The sequence below is a fragment of the Heptranchias perlo genome, chromosome 7 (assembly GCF_035084215.1).
Source record: "Heptranchias perlo isolate sHepPer1 chromosome 7, sHepPer1.hap1, whole genome shotgun sequence".
Lineage (NCBI taxonomy): Eukaryota > Metazoa > Chordata > Chondrichthyes > Hexanchiformes > Hexanchidae > Heptranchias > Heptranchias perlo.
Genome location: NC_090331.1, coordinates 8574826 through 8597620, shown reverse-complemented (window position 1 = coordinate 8597620; position 22795 = coordinate 8574826). Strand labels below are relative to the sequence as shown.

Genomic DNA, 22795 nt, shown 5'->3' with positions numbered 1-22795 from the left:
TTTTGGACAATGGAGGAGAGGCAATGGGGGAGGCCGGCAAGATTTACTGAATCAAAAGTTGAGGAGAGGCTGAGGAGGACAGCAACAATAACTTCCATTTATACAGCGCCTTTAACGTAGTAAAACGTCCCAAGGCGCTTCACAGGAGTGTAATCACACAAAATTGACACTGAGCCACACAAGGAGATATTAGGACAGGTGACCAAAAGCTTGGTCAAAGAGGTAGGTTTTAAGGAGCGTCTTAAAGGAGGTAGAAAGGCGGAGAGGTTTAGGGAGGGAATTCCAGAGCTTAGGGCCGAGACAGCTGAAGGCACGGCCGCCAATGGTGGGGCGAAGGAAATCGGGGATGCGCAAGAGGCCAGAATTGGAGGAGCGCAGAGATCTCGGAGGGTTGTAGGGCTGGAGGAGGTTACAGAGATAGGGAGGGGGCGAGGCCGTGGAGGGATTTGAAAACAAGGATGAGAATTTGAAATTCGAGGCGTTGCCGGACCGGGAGCCAATGTAGGTCAGCGAGCACAAAGGGTGATGGGTGAACGTGACTTGGCACGAGTTAAGATACGGATAGCAGAGTTTTGGATGAGCTCAAGTTTAAGGAGGACAAGGAGGAATAAGGCACTAAGGTCACATCGCAGATGGACACCATTAGTAACTTTGGCCATCACAGTGTCAGTACCGCAAGGCGGAAGCTGGAGCTAAACGGTTTTACACAGGAAGAGATAGGTATGAAGCTGGGAGACGATGAAGTATAAAGCTATGCGACTTGGTGGGAAGGACTGTGAGAGAAAGGTCAACTGCATTCATTAAGCATCAGGAAGACTCGGTACAGTATCCTGGATCCAATTCCATTGCTTTTGTCAGACCCCCATTTAACAGTTGCCTGTAAATCACCTCAGTTCGTAGGATGCACCCTCATATATTTGGAACGTATTAAAAGAAGCAAGATAGGGTGGCTTGTTCACCAGATTTTACTGTACTTGGGGTAATTTAAAGGTTGAAAAAGTACAGTATCATTTCACTGTAGGCCTTTGATGCAATGCTTTTTATGGCTACATCCCTAATACAGAAGCCATATACAACAAGCTCTCTTGACATTTTTTTTGCATGAAAAGGCAGTGTTATGTAGAGGCTCCACAGCTTCGAATTTCTTATGAAAAGGTTACTGTTTTTTTCATTCAGTCATTAAGTCGTCTGCTTCGATTTTACTTTCACACAGTGAGTGGGGAGGAAGGCTGGAGACGGAATTTTTCTTAATTCTGTCTCTTTCCAACCGTCACCCCACGACTCTCTTCCCTCACCTGGAGGCGGAGCTGTGGTTCCTTACTCGAGATGTCATTGGTCGCGTGTGAATCTAGACACGGAGGGGGTGAAATTCATCTCGGGCAATGGCGCAGAACGAGCGATGGCGCGTTGGACGCCCGTTTTACACCCTGCCCGATTTCCTTTCCCGTTGACTTGCCAGGCGGAGTGTTAAACCAACTGCCGATGTGCTATTGCCCATTTTGCGCTACTCCCCATGACATAGGGATATGAAGGCGGCCATTCAGCCCCTCGAGCATGTTCCGCCATTCAATTAGAGCATGGCTGATCTGTATCTTAACTCCACCTACCAGCCTTGGTTCCATAAACCTTATTACCCTTGCCTAAAAAAAAATCTATTAATCTCAGTTTTGAAATTTTCAATTGACCCCCGGCCTCAACAACTTTTTGGGGGAGAGAGTTCCAGATTTCCACTCCCCTTTGTGTGAAGAAGTGCTTCCTGACATCACCCCTGAACGGCCTAGCTCTAATTTTAAGGTTATGCCCCCTTGCTCTGGACTCCCCCCACCAGAGGAAATAGTTTCTCTCTATCGACCCTATCAATTCCTTTAATCATCTTAAACACCTTATTTAGATCACCCCTTAATCTTCTATACTCGAGGGAATACAAGCCCAGTGTCTGCAACCTATCCTCGTAATTTAACCCGTTTAGCCCCGGTATCATTCTGATGACAAATTTTGCCCTCCCCACCCCGTGAGTGCCAGCTGAACAGTTGACTGTGCGGGGGCATTGCAATACGAGGCCAATGCTATTCTCAGCAGATGTCACAGATATGACCTTTAGCAATGGGGAAGGGGTCATTGTAGGCAGGAGAGGGAACCTTGGATGACTTTTCCCTTCTCCCCCTCCTCCCCCCCTCCCCCCCCCCTCCCCCCCCCCTCCCCCCCCCCTCCCCCCTCCCCCTCTCCCTCTCCTCTCCCCCCCCCACTCCCCCCTCCCCCAAACCCAAACCCAAATAATTATGGCACCCATATTACAGGCCCATCTGAGATCAGTTAACTTAGCATGAATGGGGGAGGGGGTCAAACTGGGGATTTTTGCAGCATCATTACAAACCCCCCCCAAGTGCTTCACAGCCAAAAAATTACTTTTGAAGTGAATGTTAAGTAGGTAAATGCTGCAGCCAATTTGGACATAGCAATTTGCACACAGTAATGAGATAAATGGCCAATTAATCTGTTTTGGCAATTGAGGAATAATCACCGTGCAACACAGTGGGAGAAGTCCACAGCTCTTCTTTAAATAGTGCCATGGGATCTTTTACACCCACCTGAGCAGGAGGACGGGGCCTTAAGTTCAACATCTCAACCGGAAGGTAGCACTTCTAGCGATGCAGCACTCCCTCAGTGCTGCGCCCAGATTAAGTACTCAAGTCCTGGACTGAGTCTAGAACCCACGACCTTCCAACTTGGAGATGAGAGTGCTACATACTGAGCCAAGCTGACACTTTCACTTGGCGCATTTCACCTGTGCGGAAATAGTTTTCTCTCCCTCAGTGTGAACTCAGTGACGTTCACATAAAAATAAATTATCTTGAGGGTTCTGAACAGGCTAAAGCCCACATGTTTCTGTGACAACATGACCCAAATCCACCTAACCGGTGTGCTCTCTTAACCCTTGACCTCGGAGACGGGAGGGTTACCAAATTTTTTTTTAAAGAAAGATAGATTTCAGGTCAAAATCTAGTTGAACTTAAATGAATGTTAAATGTCCATGAAGGGATTAGAAACTGGATTGAAATCTCATTTTCCAAAGGTGAAGAGTGGGGACAATTAACCAGTGGCCCCTGGTGTTGCATCAATAGTCCTTGAAGTAATGATTTTGTTTCTTTATCATGCGACTCACTGATTAGAATACATGAATGGAAAGGATTTTCTTTAACATTTTTTGCTGCAGAGCGAAGTCTCATTACATCGGAATAAGTAGTCCCCTTTGGCTGTTACTGAGTCTCCAAAAGTTCTGAGACTTATCACAATCTCGTGAAAAGTTACTGATAAGTTTAGAGATAGCAATCTTCCTTTTGAACCGTGGTTTGTATTGGATGAGGCCAGTGATACTGCAGTCTACTCTCGGCTCCAGTGAGGTGTGTGTGTGTGTGTGTGTGCGTGCGTGCGTGTGTGCGTGCGTGCGTGCGTGCCAGATTCTCCTACCTCTTTTCTCCTCTTCTCTTGTGTATCCTCACCTTAGTAGGGTGCAGCTCCAAAAGCATCTCCATGGGCCAACCTGATCTACACTCCATTCATGCACTGTTGGAAAAGACTCCACCTCCCCTATCCCCACCTTGCTCTGATGACCTGGCCAAAACTCGGGCCTCTGGAGGAAAAGTCTGAGAGCCGACGACGGGTCAAGTCATTGCGTTGCCAAGTCTAACTCAGGCCTTCCAATTCAGTGGCCAACAGTCCAGATATTGTTCCTCTAAAATACAAAGATGACAGTTTTGTTACTATCAGTTAGAAAGGAAGAACTTCCATTTATATAGCGTCTTTAACAACCTCAGGATGTCCCAAAGCGCTTCACAGCACTGAGGTACTTTTGAAGCGTGGGAACTGTTGTAATGTAGGGAGACCCGGCAGCCAAATTGCACACAGCAAGCTCCCGCAAACAGCAATGAGCTAACGACCAGATAATCTGTTTGAGTGATAAATATTGGTCAGGACACAGGGGAGAATGCCCCTGCTTTTCTTCGAAATAGTGCCATGGGATCTTTTACATCCACCTGAGACGGCAGACAGGGCCTCAGTTTAACGTCTCATCTGAAAGACAGCACAACACTCCCTCAGTACTGCACTGGGAGTGTCAGCCTAGATTTTCTGCTCAAGTCTCTGGAGTGGGCTTAGAACCCACAACCTTCTGACCCAGAGGTGACAGTGATACCCACTGAACCACGACCGACACCACCAGTTAGCCATAGCCAGGCTGACCATTGACACCACATTGCCTTACCTTCAAGCTCTTCCCTTTGCCAGCTGCCCTAGCTGTGTGCCTGTTCTAACCCTTCCATTCAGGGCACACAGTCGCAACTGCTCAGCTTTGGCCTTCCATACTTTTCCAGTTGGAGCCCATTCCATCACCTTGTAAGGTCACTGATCTTCAGCCACATACACGCTGCCCATTTCAGCCTCTTCACTCTATCATGCTCTGTTAATGTGCATAAGCTGCTCCTCAGTACTTCAGTGTTAATCATTTTGTCCTCTCAGCTGACCTTTGGCATTGTCCTCTGCTTGCTCTGTGCTTTTGCCAAGGTCCAGCACTGTTAACTGGACACTTGGTTCATACACCCTCCATTTCACATCTCATTAATATAAAATGCTGAATTGTAAAACAGAAGTATTTAGCATCCCCACCTGTGATGTCTTGGGCAAATTGTCGAACTCAAACAGAGGGATAGTGTCAGAGGTCACCAGAGAACATTTCTCCATTTGCAAAATGCTTTGCAAAGGAACAGGCCATTCAGCCCCTCGAACCTGCTCTGCCATTCCATTTGGGTTCCGCCAGGGACCACTCGGCTCCAGACCTCATTACAGCCTTGGTCCAAACATGGACAAAAGAGCTGAATTCCAGAGATGAGGTGACAGTGACTGCCCTTGACATCAAGGCGGCATTTGTCCAAGTGTGGCACCAAGGAGCTCTAGTAAAATTGAAGTCAATGGGAATCAAGGGGAAAACTCTCCAGTGGCTGGAGTCATACCTAGCACAAAGGAAGATGCTAGTGGTTGTTGAAGGCCAATCATCTCAGCCCCAGGGCATTGCTGCAGGAGTTCCTCAAAACAGTGTCCTAGGCCCAACCATCTTCAGCTGCTTGATCAATGACCTTCCCTCCATCATAAGGTCAGAAATGGGGATGTTCGCTGATGATTGCACAGTGTTCAGCTCCATTCGCAACTCCTCAAATAATGAAGCAGTCTGAGCCCGCATGCAGCAAGACCTGGACAACATCCAGGCTTGGGCTGATAAGTGGCAAGTAACATTCGCGCCAGACAAGTGCCAGGCAATTACCATCTCCAACAAGAGAGAGTCTAACCACCTCCCCTTGACATTCAACGGCATTACCATCACCGAATCCCACAGCATCAACATCCTGGGGGTCACCATTGACCAGAAACTTAACTGGACCAGCCATATGAATGCTGTGGCTACAAGAGCAGGTCAGAGGCTGGGTATTCTGTGGCGAGTGACTCACCTCCTGTCTCTCCAAAGCCTTTCCACCATCTACAAGGCACAAGTCAGGAGAGTGATGGAATACTCTCCACTTGCCTGGATGGGTGCAGCTCCAACAACACTCAAGAAGCTCGACACCATCCAGGACAAAGCAGCCCGCTTGATTGGCATCCCATCCACCACCCTAAACATTCACTTCCTTCACCCCCAGCGCACCGTGGCTGCAGTGTGTACCATCCACAGGATGCACTGCAGCAACTCACCAAGGCTTCTTTGACAGCACCTCCCAAACCCGCGACCTCTACCACCTAGAAGGACAAGAGCAGCAGGTACATTGGAACACCACCACCTGCACGTTCCCCTCCAAGTCACACACCATCCCGATTTGGAAATATATCGCCGTTCCTTCATCGTCGCTGGATCAAAATCCTGGAACTCCCTTCCTAACAGCACTGTGGGAGAACCTCCACCACACGGACTGCAGCGGTTCAAGAAGGCAGCTCACCACCACCTTCTCAAGGGCAATTAAGGATGGGCAATAAATGCCGGCCTCGCCAGAAATGCCCACATCCCATGAACGCATAAAAAAAAATATCATGTCTGATCTGTAGCTAAACTTCATTTACCCGCCTTGGCTCCATATCCCTTGATACCTTTACCCAACAAAAATCTATCGATCTCTGACTTGAAAGCTCCAATTGACCCCCAGCATCCACAGCCTTTTTGGGGGGGAGAGTTTCAGATTCCTACTACCCTTATATGAAAAAATGCTTCCTGATTTCCCTCCTAAATGGCCTAGCTCTAATTTTAAAGATTATGCCCTCTCGTTCTATGTATCTACTCTATCGAATCTTTTCAACATCTTAAACACCTCGATCAGATCACCCCTCAATCTTCTATACTCAAGGGAATACAAGCCAAGTTTATGCATCTTATCCTCATAATTTAACCCTCTAAGTCCCGGTATCATTCTGGTGAATCTGCGCTGTATCGCCTCCAAGGCCAATATATCCTTCCTGAGGTGCGGTGCCTAAAACTGACTCCAGATGGGGTCTGACCAAGGCTCGATACCTTGTCAACTGTGTCAATCGTGGCTCAGTGGTAGCATTCTCGCCTCTGAATCAGAAGGTTGTGGGTTCAAGCCCCCCTCCAGAAATTTAAGCACATAATCTAAGCTGACACTTCAGTGCAGTACTGTTGGATGAGATGCTAAATTTGAGGCCCATGTCTACCCTCTCGTGTGGATGTAAAAGATGCCATGACGCTATTTCGAAGAAGAGCTGGGAACGCTGTATGCAAATTGGCTGCTACAATTCCTATATTACAACAGTGACTACACTTCAAAAATACCTTACTGGCTGTGAAGTGTTTTGGGACGTCCTGAGGTCATGAAAGGTGTGTTATAAATGCAAGTTCTTTCTTTTCTTTCTGTTCAAGGCTCTATATTTTCTTTGCAGAAACTATAGCTTATTTTTGTTGCCTTATTTCCCCCTCCCGCCAAAAAGCGCTGACTCTTCTTTGGATACAATTCCACAGGTGCCAGCAGGCCTCCGCTACCTTGCCCGAGTGGACATTCTTCGTGCCTGCAGGCCTTAAGAGTAAGGCCGGGGATTTCCTCGGAGCTGCTACAGCTCCTCCGTGGGAACAATTGCCGGACTTGCGACGGAAACGCCCGGTTCACATGTGCAATCGGGGTCTCCGCCACGCTGCCAGGGGAGTTATGGCAGCGAAGCGGGAGCAACTCAGAGGAAACTCCCGGTCTAACTTTCCGACCGGGGAGGGGGTGACAGAAAGAGAGAGAGAGAGAGAGAGATGGGGAGAGAAGCACAGGTGAGCCTGATCCTATCTTGCACCACATTCACCTCCGCACTTTCCAGCAGGGATCGACTTGGGTACTGATCAGGAGTGGGAATTCTGACTGACTTTTATTCATCTCTCCTCCTTCTTCCAAGTCCATGACACTGGAACAAACTCAAGTGTTCCCGCCACTGACCTAAGCACAGACATTGAAGGCGAGACCGTCAGAATCTACATGGCCCGGTACCATACTGTATAAAGCCATTGGGAAGAGTCCAAAACTAACATGATAACACAGCTCATCTGTTAGAACAGAAATAACAGGCTGCTGCATTCATAGAAATGAAAGAGTCCCTGGAGGGCTAGGTGGAACAGCGTGTTAATACCTCTGGGACTGAATCCAATTTAGACAACATGGAGTGGGGATGTCCATCTCCTCCCTTTAACAGCTGAAGCGTCCTCTGCCTCCTCAGCGCGGATGGTCTCCAATTCCCAGTGGAACCCCCCCTTGCTTCTCGCAGTAATTGGTACTAATTGGGCAAACGCCTGTCGGATAAACCACAGAGATTATAGCAAGCTGTTGTGGTAGGGGTGGGTGGGTGATCTGCTGAGCTGTGACGCCGGGAGGCCAGACAGAGAGGCGACTCTGACCTGCGACTTCAGGTGCTCTTATTACAAAAAAACAAGTGGCACCCTGCCCTGTTCTCCTGCCACTGGCTGTGCCAGGAAATGAGGCCCCCACCACCCTCCCCACCCCCCAAGCTTACCTTGTTTTGACAGCTCTTGTCCATGGGTTCTGTGAGCACGGCCAGATTTGCCTGCTCACCTTCGGCTGGGTGCCTGATGGACAACAATACCGGGGTGGAGGAGGAGGGAAATGTAAAATTTTTGGGTGGGGGGGGGTGTGGGGGAAAGAGAACATAGCGTTCCGAAGTTGATATGTGATCACTCCCCTCGAATTCGGAAGCGCAAAGTTAAAGCGCCAAAAGGCTTTCTTTTTGGCACGGGCAAACGGAAAGTTAAAAATAAATAAACACACGTACCTAAACAAAAGGGACCAGCGTTTTCAGAAGTAACAGAAATATTCAAACAACTTTATTTTAGATATTCGGGTTTTTAAAAAGTAAAGGAAACACTTGTTTTAATAAAAGAAATACGGTAGAAGTACTTAAACAGCGCTGCAACAGCAGGATCTTTTCGGGCTGCGACAGTCTCTAAAATGGGAATCCGACATCGTTGCTAGGCAAAGGAGGAGAGCCTGGAAGATTCACAAGTTCCATCTTGATAACAGACACGTGCCAGCTTAAAGAGGTGAGGAAAAAGGAGGAGTGGGGGGGGGGGAAATCCCGGTAAAATATAGAGACAGTTGTGCACGGAGTGGTAGTTAATTCATTTTAAAAGCAAAATGGAATGAGTTCGAACTTCACGCAAGCTTTTTTTGAAGCCACAATCAGCATCCAGTATGTTTTTTTTTAAAAGTATAAAATCAGCCCTGTGCAAAATAAACCAAAACCGGCTGCTTGCCAAATTTATACCATCTGTTGTCCTCAATTTGGCAATCTTGCAGACCCTTTAATTAATTAGACAAAGTAGTTACTATTGCTGGTACACTGGTAATTTGCAACTATTTAATTTTACATTGGAGTAATGACTGCTGAACCTATAAATTTTGTCGTCTAACCGGATCAGAAATAAAGAAAGGAGGAGGAGGTGGGGGGGTGGAATTTGCTAATGCAAAAATAGTGATTATGGGGCTATGAAATTAAAAGGGGCCTGCAACTTCCGAACCAGGAGTTTAAGAAGTAACATTATTTTTTAAAAAAACAATTACAAAATCCTCACATCAGGGCACAATTCTAAAAGGGGTAAAGGAACGGAGAGATCTGGGGGTATATTTACACATATTGTTGAAGGTGGCAGGGCAGGTTGAGAAAGTGGTTAAAAAAGCATATGGGATCCTGGGCTTTAGAAATAGAGGCATAGAGTACAAAAGTATGGAAGTCATGATGAACCTTTATAAAATACTGGTCCGGCCACAACTGGAGTATTGTGTCCAATTCTGGGCTCCGCACTTTAGAAAAGATGTGAAGGCCTTAGAGAGGGTGCAGAGGAGATTTACGAGAATGATTCCAGGAATGAGGGACTTTAGTTACGTGGATAGACTGGAGAAGCTGGGGTTGATCTCCTTGGAACAGAGATGGTTGCGAGGAGATTTGATAGAGGTATTCAAAATCATGAAGGGTCGACAAATGTAAGGAATCTTACAACACCAGGTTATAGTCCAACTGTTTTATTTAAAAATCACAAGCTATCGGAGGCTTTCTCCTTCGTCAGGTGAGCGAGTTAACACTCGCTCACCTGACGAAGGAGAAAGCCTCCGAAAGCTTGTGATTTTTAAATAAAACAGTTGGACTATAACCTGGTGTTGTAAGATTCCTTACATTTGTCAACCCGTCCATCACCGGCATCTCCACATCATGAAGGGTCTAGACAGAGTAGATAGAGAGAAACTGTTTGCATTGGCGGAAGAGTCAAGAACCAGAGGGTACAGATTTAAGGAGATTGGCAAAAGAACCAAAGGTGATATGAGGAAAAACTTTTTTACACAGCGAGTGGTTGGGATCTGGAATGCACGGCCTGAGGGGGAGGTGGAGGCAGATTCAATCATGGCCTTCAAAAGGGAACTGGGTAAGTATGTGAAAGGAAAAAAGTTGCAGGGCTACCTGGATAGGGCAGGGGAGTGGGACTAGCTGGATTGTTCTTGCACGGACTTGATGGGCCGAATGGCCTCCTTCCATGATAGAACCTTTCTATAATTCTGTGATTAATATGCCTGACAAGTTCTTGAAGTACCTTCTGTTGCTTAACAGTATATCTGGTCACCACTCCCTGACCAAAGTTGTATGTCGCTGATATGAAAAAAAATTCTTAAAAAAGTAATAAAAGGTTCTATAGCCGACACTTTTAAAAAAAAATAAAAGTAACTTTACATTGTTACAGTGCATCTGGGGAAGGGATGAAACAACACTGTTGGGGGGGGGGGGGGAAGAGAAAGAAAGAGACACACAGCTGGGAACAGGAGGGAGGAGGCGAGAGAGGGAGAGAAACAAAAGGAATACAAAAGCAAGGAGCAAGAGAAAGAGATTGAAACGGTGAAGGGTGCGAGAGAGACAGAGAAATGAAGAAGAAGGAAAGAAATGATGAAGGGAAAGAGACATAAATAAAAGGTAGAGCGAGAAGTAAGGAAAAAACAGTAACGAAAGACATGAGAGAAATGAGACATAAACAAGAAAGAGACTGAGATGAAAGACTGATGGAAATGAGATTAGAGAAATGAATGAGAGGATGAGGAGAGAGAGAAATAAACGATAAATGAGAGACCAAAATGGGAGAGTGAAATTACAGATAAATAATAAACAGAAAAATAAGAGAAAGGAATGAGAATGAGGCAGAGAAAGGAATGAAGGAGAAATAAGAATGAGAAAGGGAAGGAGAAAGAGAAAGGAATAACGGAGGGAAATAGAATGAGAAAGAGAAATGAGAAAGAAAGAAAAAGTGATGGAGAGGAATGAGGGAGAGGGACAGAGAACTGAAAGACAAGCAAAAATAAAGCCAAAGGAGGGATAGAGACAGACACAAGACAGACAGGTACTCAGACAGATTCTGTTTGATATCATGGAAAAGGTTACTGCTAACAAAATTACAGGTTAATTAATTACTTGCATTTAGTTCACACCCTGAAGGGCTGGGAAACTGCAGGGGAATGTTCAGTGACCTGCTTTCTGGGTCATTTTTGCTGGGGTTTCATCTTGAGCACAACCTTGAAGAAGAAAACTGAGCCAGTCAGCAGGTCTGCCTCAGTCATATAGCACAGGGACACAGAAACATAATCGGCATCCAATTCCCTACCCCTCAACCCCTCCTCTAAGTAGCCTACATTGTTTTATCATTCTGCTATCACACATTTTAAGGTTGATTCCTGCTTCTGTGTTGATATTATTTCAATAAGTTAAAAATAAAATCATCTGTCGACTTTGTGCTCGTTAGAAACGATCGCCAGGGCAACCATCGTCATGCAAGCGATCCCTTCAGTTGACGGAACGGAGTCGTGCAACCCCGCAGTCTGGTAAACTCTACACAGAGCTTGGCTCCTCCTCCACTTAAAGGGACGCTGCTGTGGATCTCTCGCAGGGGCTCAGCTCTTGGAGCAGCAGAGTGCGGGACTGCTCCAGGGCATCGGTTTAAGATGCCATTACGTCGGGAACCTCGGAGAGTTCCATGAAGTACATGCTGCAGCGTGAACTGTCGTAATTCTTTCATCCTTTTAACAGTGGATTTTAAATAAACTTTGATGTAAAGAGGTAAGAAACTTTTTGGTGCCATGACACATACGATGATGCTACTGAACCACCGATCAGGCCACTGTGTGCATCTACTTATACAATGGGGGTGGGTGGGGAACAGTGCCTCTCTTTGCTTAAAAACATTATCGGTTTTAAAATCAACTAAAAATTCCTCTGCCTTTCTTTTTCTTCTGCTTCACGGTGCAATGATCTGAATTGCCGGGAGCTGCTGAAGTGCGAAGCCTATGGAGTGCCTAGAAGAAAGAAAGTACTTGCATTTATATAGCATCTTTCAAGACCTCAGGACATCCCAAAGTGCTTTACAGCCAAACATAATGGGGGAGAGAAAAGATTAACAACAAGCCTATAATTATTATATTTTCGTGATGTTATTTCATTATTTTCTCCTCTTCGTCGCCCAGTGCCATTGTGGGCAGGCAATCCCATCTCAGACCTTTATTGGCGGCACTCCACGAACGTGCAGTCCATGAGGAGCAGTTCTGGGGTGAGTCTTGTTCCCTGTCTGGAAGCAAAGGGCCTTCTCTCCACAATGCTCCAATGACAGCAGGGCTGAGATAGGGAACTTACCACGCGGCAAATGGCAGGTACAGATCCTTGTCCTCCCACCCCTGCTCGATGGCACAGCTTTTGTCGGAGACTGACCTATTGTGCTAGCACAATCCGCTGAAATTAAAGAAAGATCTCGCATTTTATAGCGCCTTTCACCACCACGGGATGTCCCAAAGCGTTTCACAGACAATTAAATACTTTTTTTTTTGAAGTGTAGTTACTGTTGTAATGTAGGAAGTGCGACAGCCAAATTGCGCACAGCAAGGTTCCACGAATAGCAATGAGATCATGACCAGATAATCTGTTTTAAGTGACGTTGATTGAAGAATAATTATTGGCCACGACACCCATGGAGAACTCCTCATGTTCTTCGGAACCTTTTACGTCCCCCAGAAAGGGCAGATGGTGCCTCGGTTTAGCGTCTCATTCAAAAGACGGCACCTCTGACAGTGCAGCACTTCCTCAGTACTGCACTGAGAGTGTCAGCCTGGATTTTGTGCTCAAGTCTCTGGAGTGGGGCTTGAAAGTAAACCTACATACAGCAGTGCAAAAACAGTCAGGGGGCCATGTGACGGAGTACAATGTGGACACTACACTGAATCTCATCTTAAAGGGAAAGTGCAACCCAGCAGCATAGCATGTTGCTACACCATCATATATGCACTATTGTTCTGAAACATAGATACACAAATTACCATGAAGACAATGTTCCGCACAAGCTGAGAGGTTTGGGGAATTTCTTTTCTTCGTAGAGGGCGTTAGGACATGGAATGTCCTACCAGAAGCAATGGAGAAAGCAGAATCCATTATAGAATCATAGAAAGTTACGGCACAGAAGGAGGCCATTCGGCCCATCGTGTCCTTGCCGGCCGAAAAAGAGCTATCCAGCTTAATCCCACTTTCCAGCACTTGGTCCGTAGCCCTGTAGGTTACGGCACTTCAAGTGCACATCGAAGTACTTTTTAAATGAGTTGAAGGTTTCTGCCTCTACCACCCTTTCAGGCAGTGAGTTCCAGACCCCCAACACCCTCTGGGTGAAAAAATTTCTCGTCAGCTCCCCTCTAATCCTTCGACCAATTACTTTAATCTATGCGTTTGATGTAGTCTACATGGATTTTAGCAAGGCTTTTGATAAGGTCCCACATGGTCCCTCTGCTAAGGGAAATAGGTCCTCCCTATCCACTCTATCTCGTCCTGTCATGATTTTATATACCTCAATTAAATCTCCCCTCATCCTCCTTTGTTCCAAGGAAAACAACCCCAGCCTATCCAATCTTTCCTCATAGCTAAAATTCTCCAGCCGTGACAACATCCTCGTAAATCTCCTCTGTACCCTCTCTAGTGCAATCACATTTTTCCTGTAACGTGGTGACCAGAACTGTACGCCGAACTCATGCTGTGGCCTAACCAATGTTTTATACAGTTCTAGCATAACCTCCCTGCTCTTATATTCTATGCCTTGGCTAATAAAGGAAAGTATCCCGTATGCCTTTTTAACCACCTTATCTACCTGTCCTGCTACCTTCAGGGATCTGTAGACATGCACTCCAAGGTCCCTCTGTTCCTCTACACCTCTCAGTATCCTCCCATTTATTGTGTATTCCCTTGCCTTGTTTGCCCTCCCCAAATGCATTACTTCACACTTCTCTGGGTGGAATTCCATTTGTCACTTTTCTGCCCACCTGACCAGTCCATTGATATCTTCCTGCAGTCTACAGCTTTCTTCCTCTCTATCAACCACACGGCCAAGTTTTGTATCATCTGCAAACTTCTTAATCAAGTCCCCCACATTCAAGTCCAAATCATTAATATATACCACAAAAAGCAAGGTACCTAGTACTGAGCCTTGCGGGACCCCACTGTAAACAGCCTTCCAGTCGCAAAAACACCCGTCAACCATTACCCTTTGCTTCCTGCCATTGAGCCAATTTTGGATCCAACTAGCCATTTTCCCTTGGATCCCATGGGCTTTTACTTTTTTGACCAGTCTACCATGTGGGACCTTATCAAAAGCCTTGCTAAAATCCATGTAGACTACATCAAACGCATTACCCTCATCAACCCTCCTTGTTACCTGCTCAAAAAATTCAATCAAGTTAGTCAGACACGACCGTCCCTTAACAAATTCATACTGACTGTCCTTGATTAACCCGTGCCTTTCCAAATGACGATTGTGCTGTCCCTCAGAATCAATTCCAATAATTTGCTCACCACCGAGGTTAGACTGATTGGCCTATAATTACTTGGTCTATCTCTTTCTCCCTTTTTAAACAACAGTACAACGTTAGCAGTCCATTAATCCTCCGGCACCACACGTGAAGCCAGGGAGGATTGGAAAATGATGGTCAGAGCCTCCGCTATTTCCTCCCTTGCTTCTTTTAACAGCCTGGGATACATTTAATCCGGGCCTGGCGATTTATCTACTTTCAAAGATGCTAATCCCTTAATACTTTCTCTCTCACTATGTTTATCCCATCCAATATTTCACACTCCTCCTCCTCAACTACAATCTCTGCACTGTTCCCCTCTTTTGTGAAGACAGACGCAAAGTATTCATTAAGAACCATACCCACATCGGTTACCCTTTTGGTCTCTAATAGGCCCTACTCTTTCCTTAGTTATCCTCTTACTCTTTATGTATTTATAAAACATTTTTGGGTTTTCCTTAATTTTACTTGCCAGTATTTTTTCATGCCCTCCCTTTGCTTTCCTAATTTCCTTTTTAATTTCACCTCTGCACTTTCTATACTCCTCTAGGCTTTCTGCAATATTGAGCTCTTGGTGTCTGACATAAGCTTCCCTTTTTTGCCTTATCTTACTCTGTATTCTCCTTGTCATCCAGGGGGCTCTAGATTTGGCAGTCCCACCCTTTTCCTTTGTGAGAACATGTTTACTCTGAACCCCTTGAATCTCCCCCTTGAATGGCTCCTACTGCTTTGACACTTTGATTTACCTTCAAGTAGCTGTTTCCTTCAATAGCTTTTAAAAGGGAAGCCGATAAATATTTGAAAAACAAAATTTAAAAGGATGTGAGGAAAGGCCAAAGGAATCCGACAGGCTCAGGCACAATGGGCCGAATGGCCTGCTCCTGTGCTGTAAAATTCTATGAGGGGCCTGATTGGATCGGCCAATCTCATTTTCATTCCAAATCTTTTCCCTATTTAGTGATATTCAAACAGGAGAAGGCCATTCGACCCTTTTTTGGTTGATCTCAACCCATTATCCTACCAAATCCCTCAACCCTCTTCTTTCTCCACAAATTTACTGTGCTGCCTGTTGCATCAATTGAACCCCTTTTACCGCAGGGTGAAATTGGCTAGAAGTGTTAATTATTAAATTCCATTATTTCTTGCTTGATCTGAATTTATCAGTTGTTGGGTCTCAAGTCCCCCAGTACTGGGACCATTCCTGTGAATCCTCTTCAAAGCGCCAACGTAAAGGTAGGTTGCCCAAAACTGCACATAACGTGCTTCGCCATTGGTTACATTAAGTTAACCTCGTCCCAAAGGATAAATAACCAGCTAGTCCCAAAGATATTCACCTACCTGTTTTTTAACATCTGAGTTCTCTGCAGGAGTTGGTGTGACCTCTTCTTTTGTTTCAGCTGAAGCTACATTGTGCACTTCCTCGAGTCCAGGCTGAGGATTTCTACTGTCCCCTTCTCCTGAAAATACCAAAATATGGTGCATTGGGATGGGGTTCAGAAAAGCATTTGGCAACCTCGAGAGCAAGGCATAGCCAGCTGCTCATCCCTTGAGGAAAATAAACCACTGAATAAAGCACAACTGTCACATCTCAACTTTGTGTATGTGTCTTAGTGTCAGCGACAGAGGATAAGGATATGAGATTGACACACTTTCTGATCAGTAGTCCCAATTTTCTAAATTGAAGACGACGTTGGTAATTGTGACTTTGTGCGATGGTGCTAGTGAATCGGCAGCCTGTTTTACATCTCTCCCGATTCTGACTTCAATAGTAATAAAACTCGGGAGAAAAAATTTTCTTTTACAAATAAAAATTCACTATCGCCCGTTTTACATCATTGCACAAAGCCAAAATGACATGCTATGTGTCTTGAAACCATGTACAGCTAAGCCTTCGTTCAGTTCAAACACCCCAACTCAAAGGGGCCAGTATGGTGGAATACTAACATATGGTGTTGCACACAACTTGGGTTCATATCTGCCATTCCCCCATTCTGCTGTTTTCTCCATCACAGCTACACTGCTATGGGGAAAGCAGTTACTCCCCCCCCACGGAGAGGAAATGGGGAAAAAAAGAGGGGGATAATAAATCTCAGGCTCTTGGAAGCCTGACAGCAACAAGGTTAGTTAATGGGGTTGTATTCTCTAGAGTTTCAAAGGTTAAGGGGTGATCTGATCGAAGTTTGTAAGATATTAAGGGGAACGGATAGGGTGGATAGAGAGAAACTATTTCCGCTGGTTGGGGATTTTAGGAGTAGGGGGCACAGTCTAAAAATTAGAGCCAGACCTTTCAGGAGCGAGATTAGAAAACATTTCTACACACAAAGGGTGGTAGAAGTTTGGAACTCTCTTCCGCAAACAGCAATTGATACTAGCTCAATTGCTAAATTTAAATCTGAGATTGATAGCTTTTTGGCAATCAAAGGTATTAAGGAATATGGGCCAAAGGCAGGTATATGGAGCTAGATCACAGATCAGCCATGATCTTATCAAATGGCGGAGCAGGCACGAGGGGCTGAATGGCCTACTCCTGTTCCTATGTTCCTATGTCATCCGAATTTAAGAGATTGCCATATATCCATTAATTTTACAATGTATATTGCATAGATCTTGGGTGGAGGAGTTTGTTCCAGGTTAGATTCTTTGGCCTCTGATGGGTATCAGTACATGCTATCCAGCAGCACCCTCGAGAGCCAATTTTCCTGTGTTGTGGTGTTGGCAGGGAGCCTCACCCGTCGGGAGCTCGTATTTTTACTTCTTTACCTGGAGAGTGGTGAGAATGTGGGACTCTCTACCAAAAGGAGTAGTTAAGGCGACTAGCATCGATGCACTTAAGGGGAAGCTAGATAAGCACATGAGGAAGAAAGGAATAGAAGGTTGTGCTGATAGGTTTAGATGAAGAGGGGAGGGAGAAGGCTCACGTGGAGCATAAATGCCGGCATAGAGCAGTTGGGCCGAATGGCCTGTTTCTGTGCTGTAAATTCTATGTAATCCTATGCACCGGATGTTTGGGGGCACATGCTATGTGCAATGTTCTATTACTGTAAATGGTCAGAAAATCGTGGCACATGGCTGAATTTCCAATGCGTTCTGCTGGTGGGCAAGGTTCCGCACCGGTAGAAAATTACCCTTCATGTCTCATTAATTCATGACAGTAATCACACAGATCTTATATTGTGACAACACTGTTGTAAAAGGACACCAAAACAGTCTCAAAACACACACACATACTCCAACTACCGTGTGCGTTAAATCTACAAATGATCCACCACAATACTTTTATATTCCACGCATATTATTTGGTTCTACTGATATACATCCAGGAATCCTTAATCCAAACGGAACTATGTGACGTGTTTTGCTTACAGTAACAAGGCTGTTAACCATTATGCAATATAAAGTGTGATTTATTAAGGAGAGGCTAATTGCCGGCTGTCACCATATCATTATCTCACTCTCCAAGGACAACAGGTATCGATGAGGCTCGCCTCTGATCAAAATACAGAAACTCTGAAGTTTACTTTCCTCTTTAGTCAACTGGGACTCGAGCACGGGGCCAGCTTCCGCATGTACGCCGACGTCACCCAATTCTTCCTCGCCATCACTGCAAGCCTGGTGCTCTACTATCTCACTGGCTGCCCGACATCTAATCTTGAATGAGTGGTAACTTGTCACAGTTTACTGTTAGTAAAACTGAAACCGTCCTTGTTCTGCTCTTGGCAGCACCTACGTGCCTCCGACTCCATCAACCTCCCCGAGTGTTTGCTCTGGCTGAGCCTAGGAATGTTCAGCCTCGGCGTTCCCTCTGACTGCGAGCTGGGCTTCTTATGCCGCATCTACTCCATTGCTAAGACCGCCCCCTTTCATCTTCCGAACAATACCCCTTACGGCCCTAACTCACCCCTTTCGTTACTGAGCTCTGATTCCTGGCTTCATCATCACAAGAACTGATTAAGCAAATACCTTTCTCACTTACCTCCCCCAGTTTTCTTAATGGGCTCTAATTCACAATTCTCTACAATTGTCTTCCTCTATTCTCTCACCCTTTTGATTCCTATATATTCCATTTACACTTAGAAGTGACTTCAATAGAAAGCATGCCATCCAGAGTACTTCTGTAATTTAAATGAATGAAAGGGAGGGAAAGGGATGGAAAGAGAGAGAGAAAGTAAAAGAGGGAGGGAGGGAAAGGAAGGAAGGGAGGGAAAGGAAGTCAGTGAGGGAAAGAAGGAAGGAAAGAAGGAAGGAAACTAACTTGCATTTATAACGGTGGCTTTCAAATCAGGATGTCGCAAAGCACCACAACCAGTCAATTTTGAAGTGTAGTTACCATTGTTATGTAGGAAAAAGTTGCAGCCAATTTGCACACAAGGTCCCACAAACAGCAATAAGATGAATGGCCAGCTAATCTGTTTTCATAAAGCTAGTTGAGGGATAAACACTGGCTAGGACACTGGGAAAACTCCATGCTCTTCTTCGAATAGTCTCGTGGGATCTTTTAGGTCCACAGTCCAAGTATCTTCAGTTGCTTCATCAATGACCTTCTCTGCGTCATAAGGCCAGGAGTGAAACTGTTAGTTGACGATTCTACAGTGTTCATATTCATTCACAACTCCTCTGATCATGAGCAGCCCATGCCAGCCTATAGTGGGACCCGGCTTGGACTGACCAGTGGTAGGTAACATGGGCGCCACATAAGCGTGACCATCTCCAAAATGGAAAGAGGCCCAGCCATCTCCCCCAGGCCTTCAATGGCTCCCATTTTTGCTAATAATCTCTGGTGTGGCACCTTATCAAATGTCTTCTGGAAGTCCATACAGACAACATCCGTAGACCTCCACCCTTATCCACCATGCTTGTGACCCCATCAAAAAATTCAACTGGATTAGTCAGACATAACCTACTCTTCACCAATTCATACTGACTCTCTTCGATCCAATTATGTGCTCAAATCTTGTAGTGGGGCGAGAGTGCCCACACTTCAAGTTGACACTCAGGCGAGAGAACCTAAAGGACTCTGGAGGCACAGAACACCACCTTGTGGGTTTTGGTTTGCTTTCAGGGAAGCTAATCATTGCAGCCAGCAAACCGAAATGACCACATGAGGTTTTAACATTGCTGCAGACACATTTTGGTAACATTGTAATTTCAAACAACTAGAATCATTGTTGCCCAGTTGCCATTGGGATGAAAAGGGATAAATCTGAAGGAGCAGCAGCTAATGCAGATTGCAGAAACACTTCAAGGAGAAGTAGTATGTCATGATGCCACATAAGGCCTCAAAATGTCTCCTTCCAGATCTCCTCAAACTAGCAGTTCTGATCTATGCAAATCCCTCCATGGCCTCGCTCCTCTCTACCTCTGTAGCCTCCTCCAACTGTACAACCCTCCGAGATCTCTGCATTCCTCCAACTCTGGCCTCTTGTCCATCCCCCATTCCCTTCACCTTGCTTCCATCATTGGCGGCCGTGCCTTCATCTGCCTGGGCCCTAAGCTCTGGAATTCCCTCCCTAAACCTCTCCACCCTTCTACCTTTCTCTCCGCCTTTAAGGTGCTCCTTAAAACCTACCTCTTTGACCAAGCTGTTGGTCACCCGTCCTAATGTCTCCTTCTTTGGTTCGATGTCAATATTTGTCTGACTACACTCCTGTGAAGAGCCTTGGGAGGTTTTATTACGTTAAAAGTGCTATATAAATGCAAGTTGTTGTTGTAGTAAGAGACAACTGAGAGTCATCAGTAACAGTATAAATATTGCTCTTTATAACAATTAGTATGAGGTGGGGGGGGTGAAGAAACTCAGTATAATTCACCTTCGCTTTAACTGTCCACATTTGCCAGTCCCACTCAACTGACACATAAGAACAAATCACTAGTACAATCAATGGTCATTACTTGAATCACACAATACACACATAGCATGCACCTACCTGAGTCATGTTTTCTTTTCCGATTTGCCTTGGCTGCTGTTATTGTGGTGTAGAGACGTTGGAGCTCAGTGTTAAACACTCTTCCGTCTTGCATGTTAATAACCTCAGGCAGACTCTGCAACAAAAGAGGTCACAAAGTGACATATTAGAGTGTAGTGTCATTCCAATGCACACTCAGTCCAAACAGCCGAGCTCACCAGGCCCAGCTACAATTGGTGCGCATTGTTACGTGGCAGCCAATTTGCACACAGCAAGGCCCCACAAATAGCAGTGAGATTAAATGACCAGATAATCTGCTTTTAGTGATATCGGTTGAAGGATAAATATTGGCCAGGAACCGGGGACAACTCCCCTGCTCTTCTTCGAAATAGTGCCATAGGATCTTTTACGTCCACCTGAGAAGGCAGACGGGGCCTCAGTTTAATGTCTCATCCGAAAGACGGCACCTCCGACAGTGCAGCACTCCCTCAGCACTGCACCAGAATGTGGGCCTACATTTTGTACTCACGTCTCTAGAGTGAGACTTGAACCCACGACCTTCTGACTCAGAGGTGAGAGTGCCACCCACTGAGGTTGTGGGTTCAAGTCCCACTCCAGAGACTTGACGACAAAATCTTAGCTGACACTTCAGTGCAGCACTGAGGGAGCGTCGTTCGGATACGTCGTTAAATCTTGGCTCAGTTTGCTCTCTCAGGATGAGGAAGAGGCTACAAAGGCTCAAGTGCAGCGTATGAAGGCACGGGTCCAGAAAGGTCATTGTGACACCCCCACCCCCGCCGACCAACCCACCCCAGCCCCCTCCCACCCGCTAGGGCTGGTCCCAAAAATATCATACAACACTCTATCTCTTAGACCCTTCAATTGTTTTTTTTGACTCAAAAAGATATCCAGCTCTCTCTTGAATTTGTCGAGGATAGCATGCCGGAAATCCCAAGAAAACTAATATTGAATCGGGGACAGGGACTCAATAAAATTAACATAAGTAAAGCAACAGTAACGAAGAAAATAATATCACTAAAGAGTGACAAATCCCCAGGACCAGATGGTTTCCATCCCAGGGTTTTAAAGGAAGTAGGTGAGCACATTACAGATGCCCTAACTATAATCTTTCAAAGTTCTCTAGATTCAGGAACTGTCCCTCTAGATTGCAAAATTGCACATGTCACTCTGCTTTTTAAGAAAGGAGAGAGAGGGAAACCGGGGAATTATAGACCAGTTAGCCTAACATCTGTTGTGGGGAAAAAGATGGAGTCTATAATTAAAGATAGGGTGACTGAACACCTCGAGAATTTTCAGTTAATCAGAGAGAGCCAGCATGGGTTTGTGAAAGGTAGGTCATGCCTAACAAACCTGATTGAATTTTTTGAAGAGGTGACTAAAGTAGTGGACAGGGGAATGTCAATGGATGTTATTTATATGGACTTCCAGAAGGCATTTGATAAGGTCCCACATAAGAGACTGTTAGCTAAGATAGAAGCCCATGGAATCGAGGGAAAAGTACGGACTTGGTTAAGAAATTGGCTGAGCGAAAGGCGACAGAGAGTAGGGATAATGGGTAAGTATTCACATTGGCAGGATGTGACTAGTGGAGTCCTGCAGGGATCTGTCTTGGGGCCTCAATTATTCACAATATTTATTAATAACTTAGATGAAGGCATAGAAAGTCTCATGTCTAAGTTTGCCAATAACACAAAGATTGGTGGCATTGTAAGCAGTGTAGATGAAAACATAAAATTACAAAGCGATATTGATAGATTAGGTGAATGGGCAAAACTGTGGCAAATGGAATTCAATGCAGACAAATGTGAGGTCATCCACTTTGGATCAAAAAAGGATAGAACAGGGTACTTTCTAAATGGTAAAAAGTTAAAAACAGTGGATGTCCAAAGGGACTTAGGGGTTCAGGTACACAGATCATTGAAGTGTCATGAACAGGTGCAGAAAATAATCAATAAGGCTAATGGAATGCTGGCCTTTATATCTAGAGGACTCGAGTACAAGGGGGCAGAAGTTATGCTGCAGCTATACAAAACCCTGGTTAGACCGCACCTGGAGTACTGTGAGCAGTTCTGGGCACCGCACCTTCGGAAGGACATACTGGCCTTGGAGGGAGTGCAGCGTAGGTTTACTAGAATGATACCCGGACTTCAAGGGTTAAGTTACGAGGAGAGATTACACAAATTGGGGTTGTATTCTCTAGAGTTTAGAAGGTTAAGGGGTGATCTGATCGAAGTTTATAAGATATTAAGGGGAACAGATAGGGTGGATAGAGAGAAACTATTTCCGCTGGTTGGGGATTCTAGGAGTAGGGGGCACAGTCTAAAAATTAGAGCCAGACCTTTCAGGAGTGAGATTAGAAAACATTTCTGCACACAAAGGGTGGTAGAAGTTTGGAACTCTCTTCTGCAAACGGCAATTGATACTAGCTCAATTGCTAACATTAAATGTGAGATAGATAGTTTTTTGGCAACCAAAGGT

The 22795-nt window shown here is 45.4% G+C and overlaps 1 protein-coding gene across 1 annotated transcript in view; it reads right to left on the bottom strand.

Moving 5' to 3' along the window:
* Positions 1-9713: 9713 nt before the first annotated feature.
* The window catches only part of nhej1 (nonhomologous end-joining factor 1), a 261649-nt gene continuing 248567 nt past the window's right edge, over positions 9714-22795 (bottom strand). Inside the window, exons 6-8 of the mRNA XM_067987030.1 lie at positions 20318-20432; positions 15732-15850; positions 9714-11870 (exon numbers count right to left, since the gene is read on the bottom strand). Coding sequence (XP_067843131.1) covers positions 11775-11870; positions 15732-15850; positions 20318-20432 — 330 coding nt within the window. The 3' untranslated portion in view covers positions 9714-11774. The remainder of the gene's footprint in view (positions 11871-15731; positions 15851-20317; positions 20433-22795) is intronic.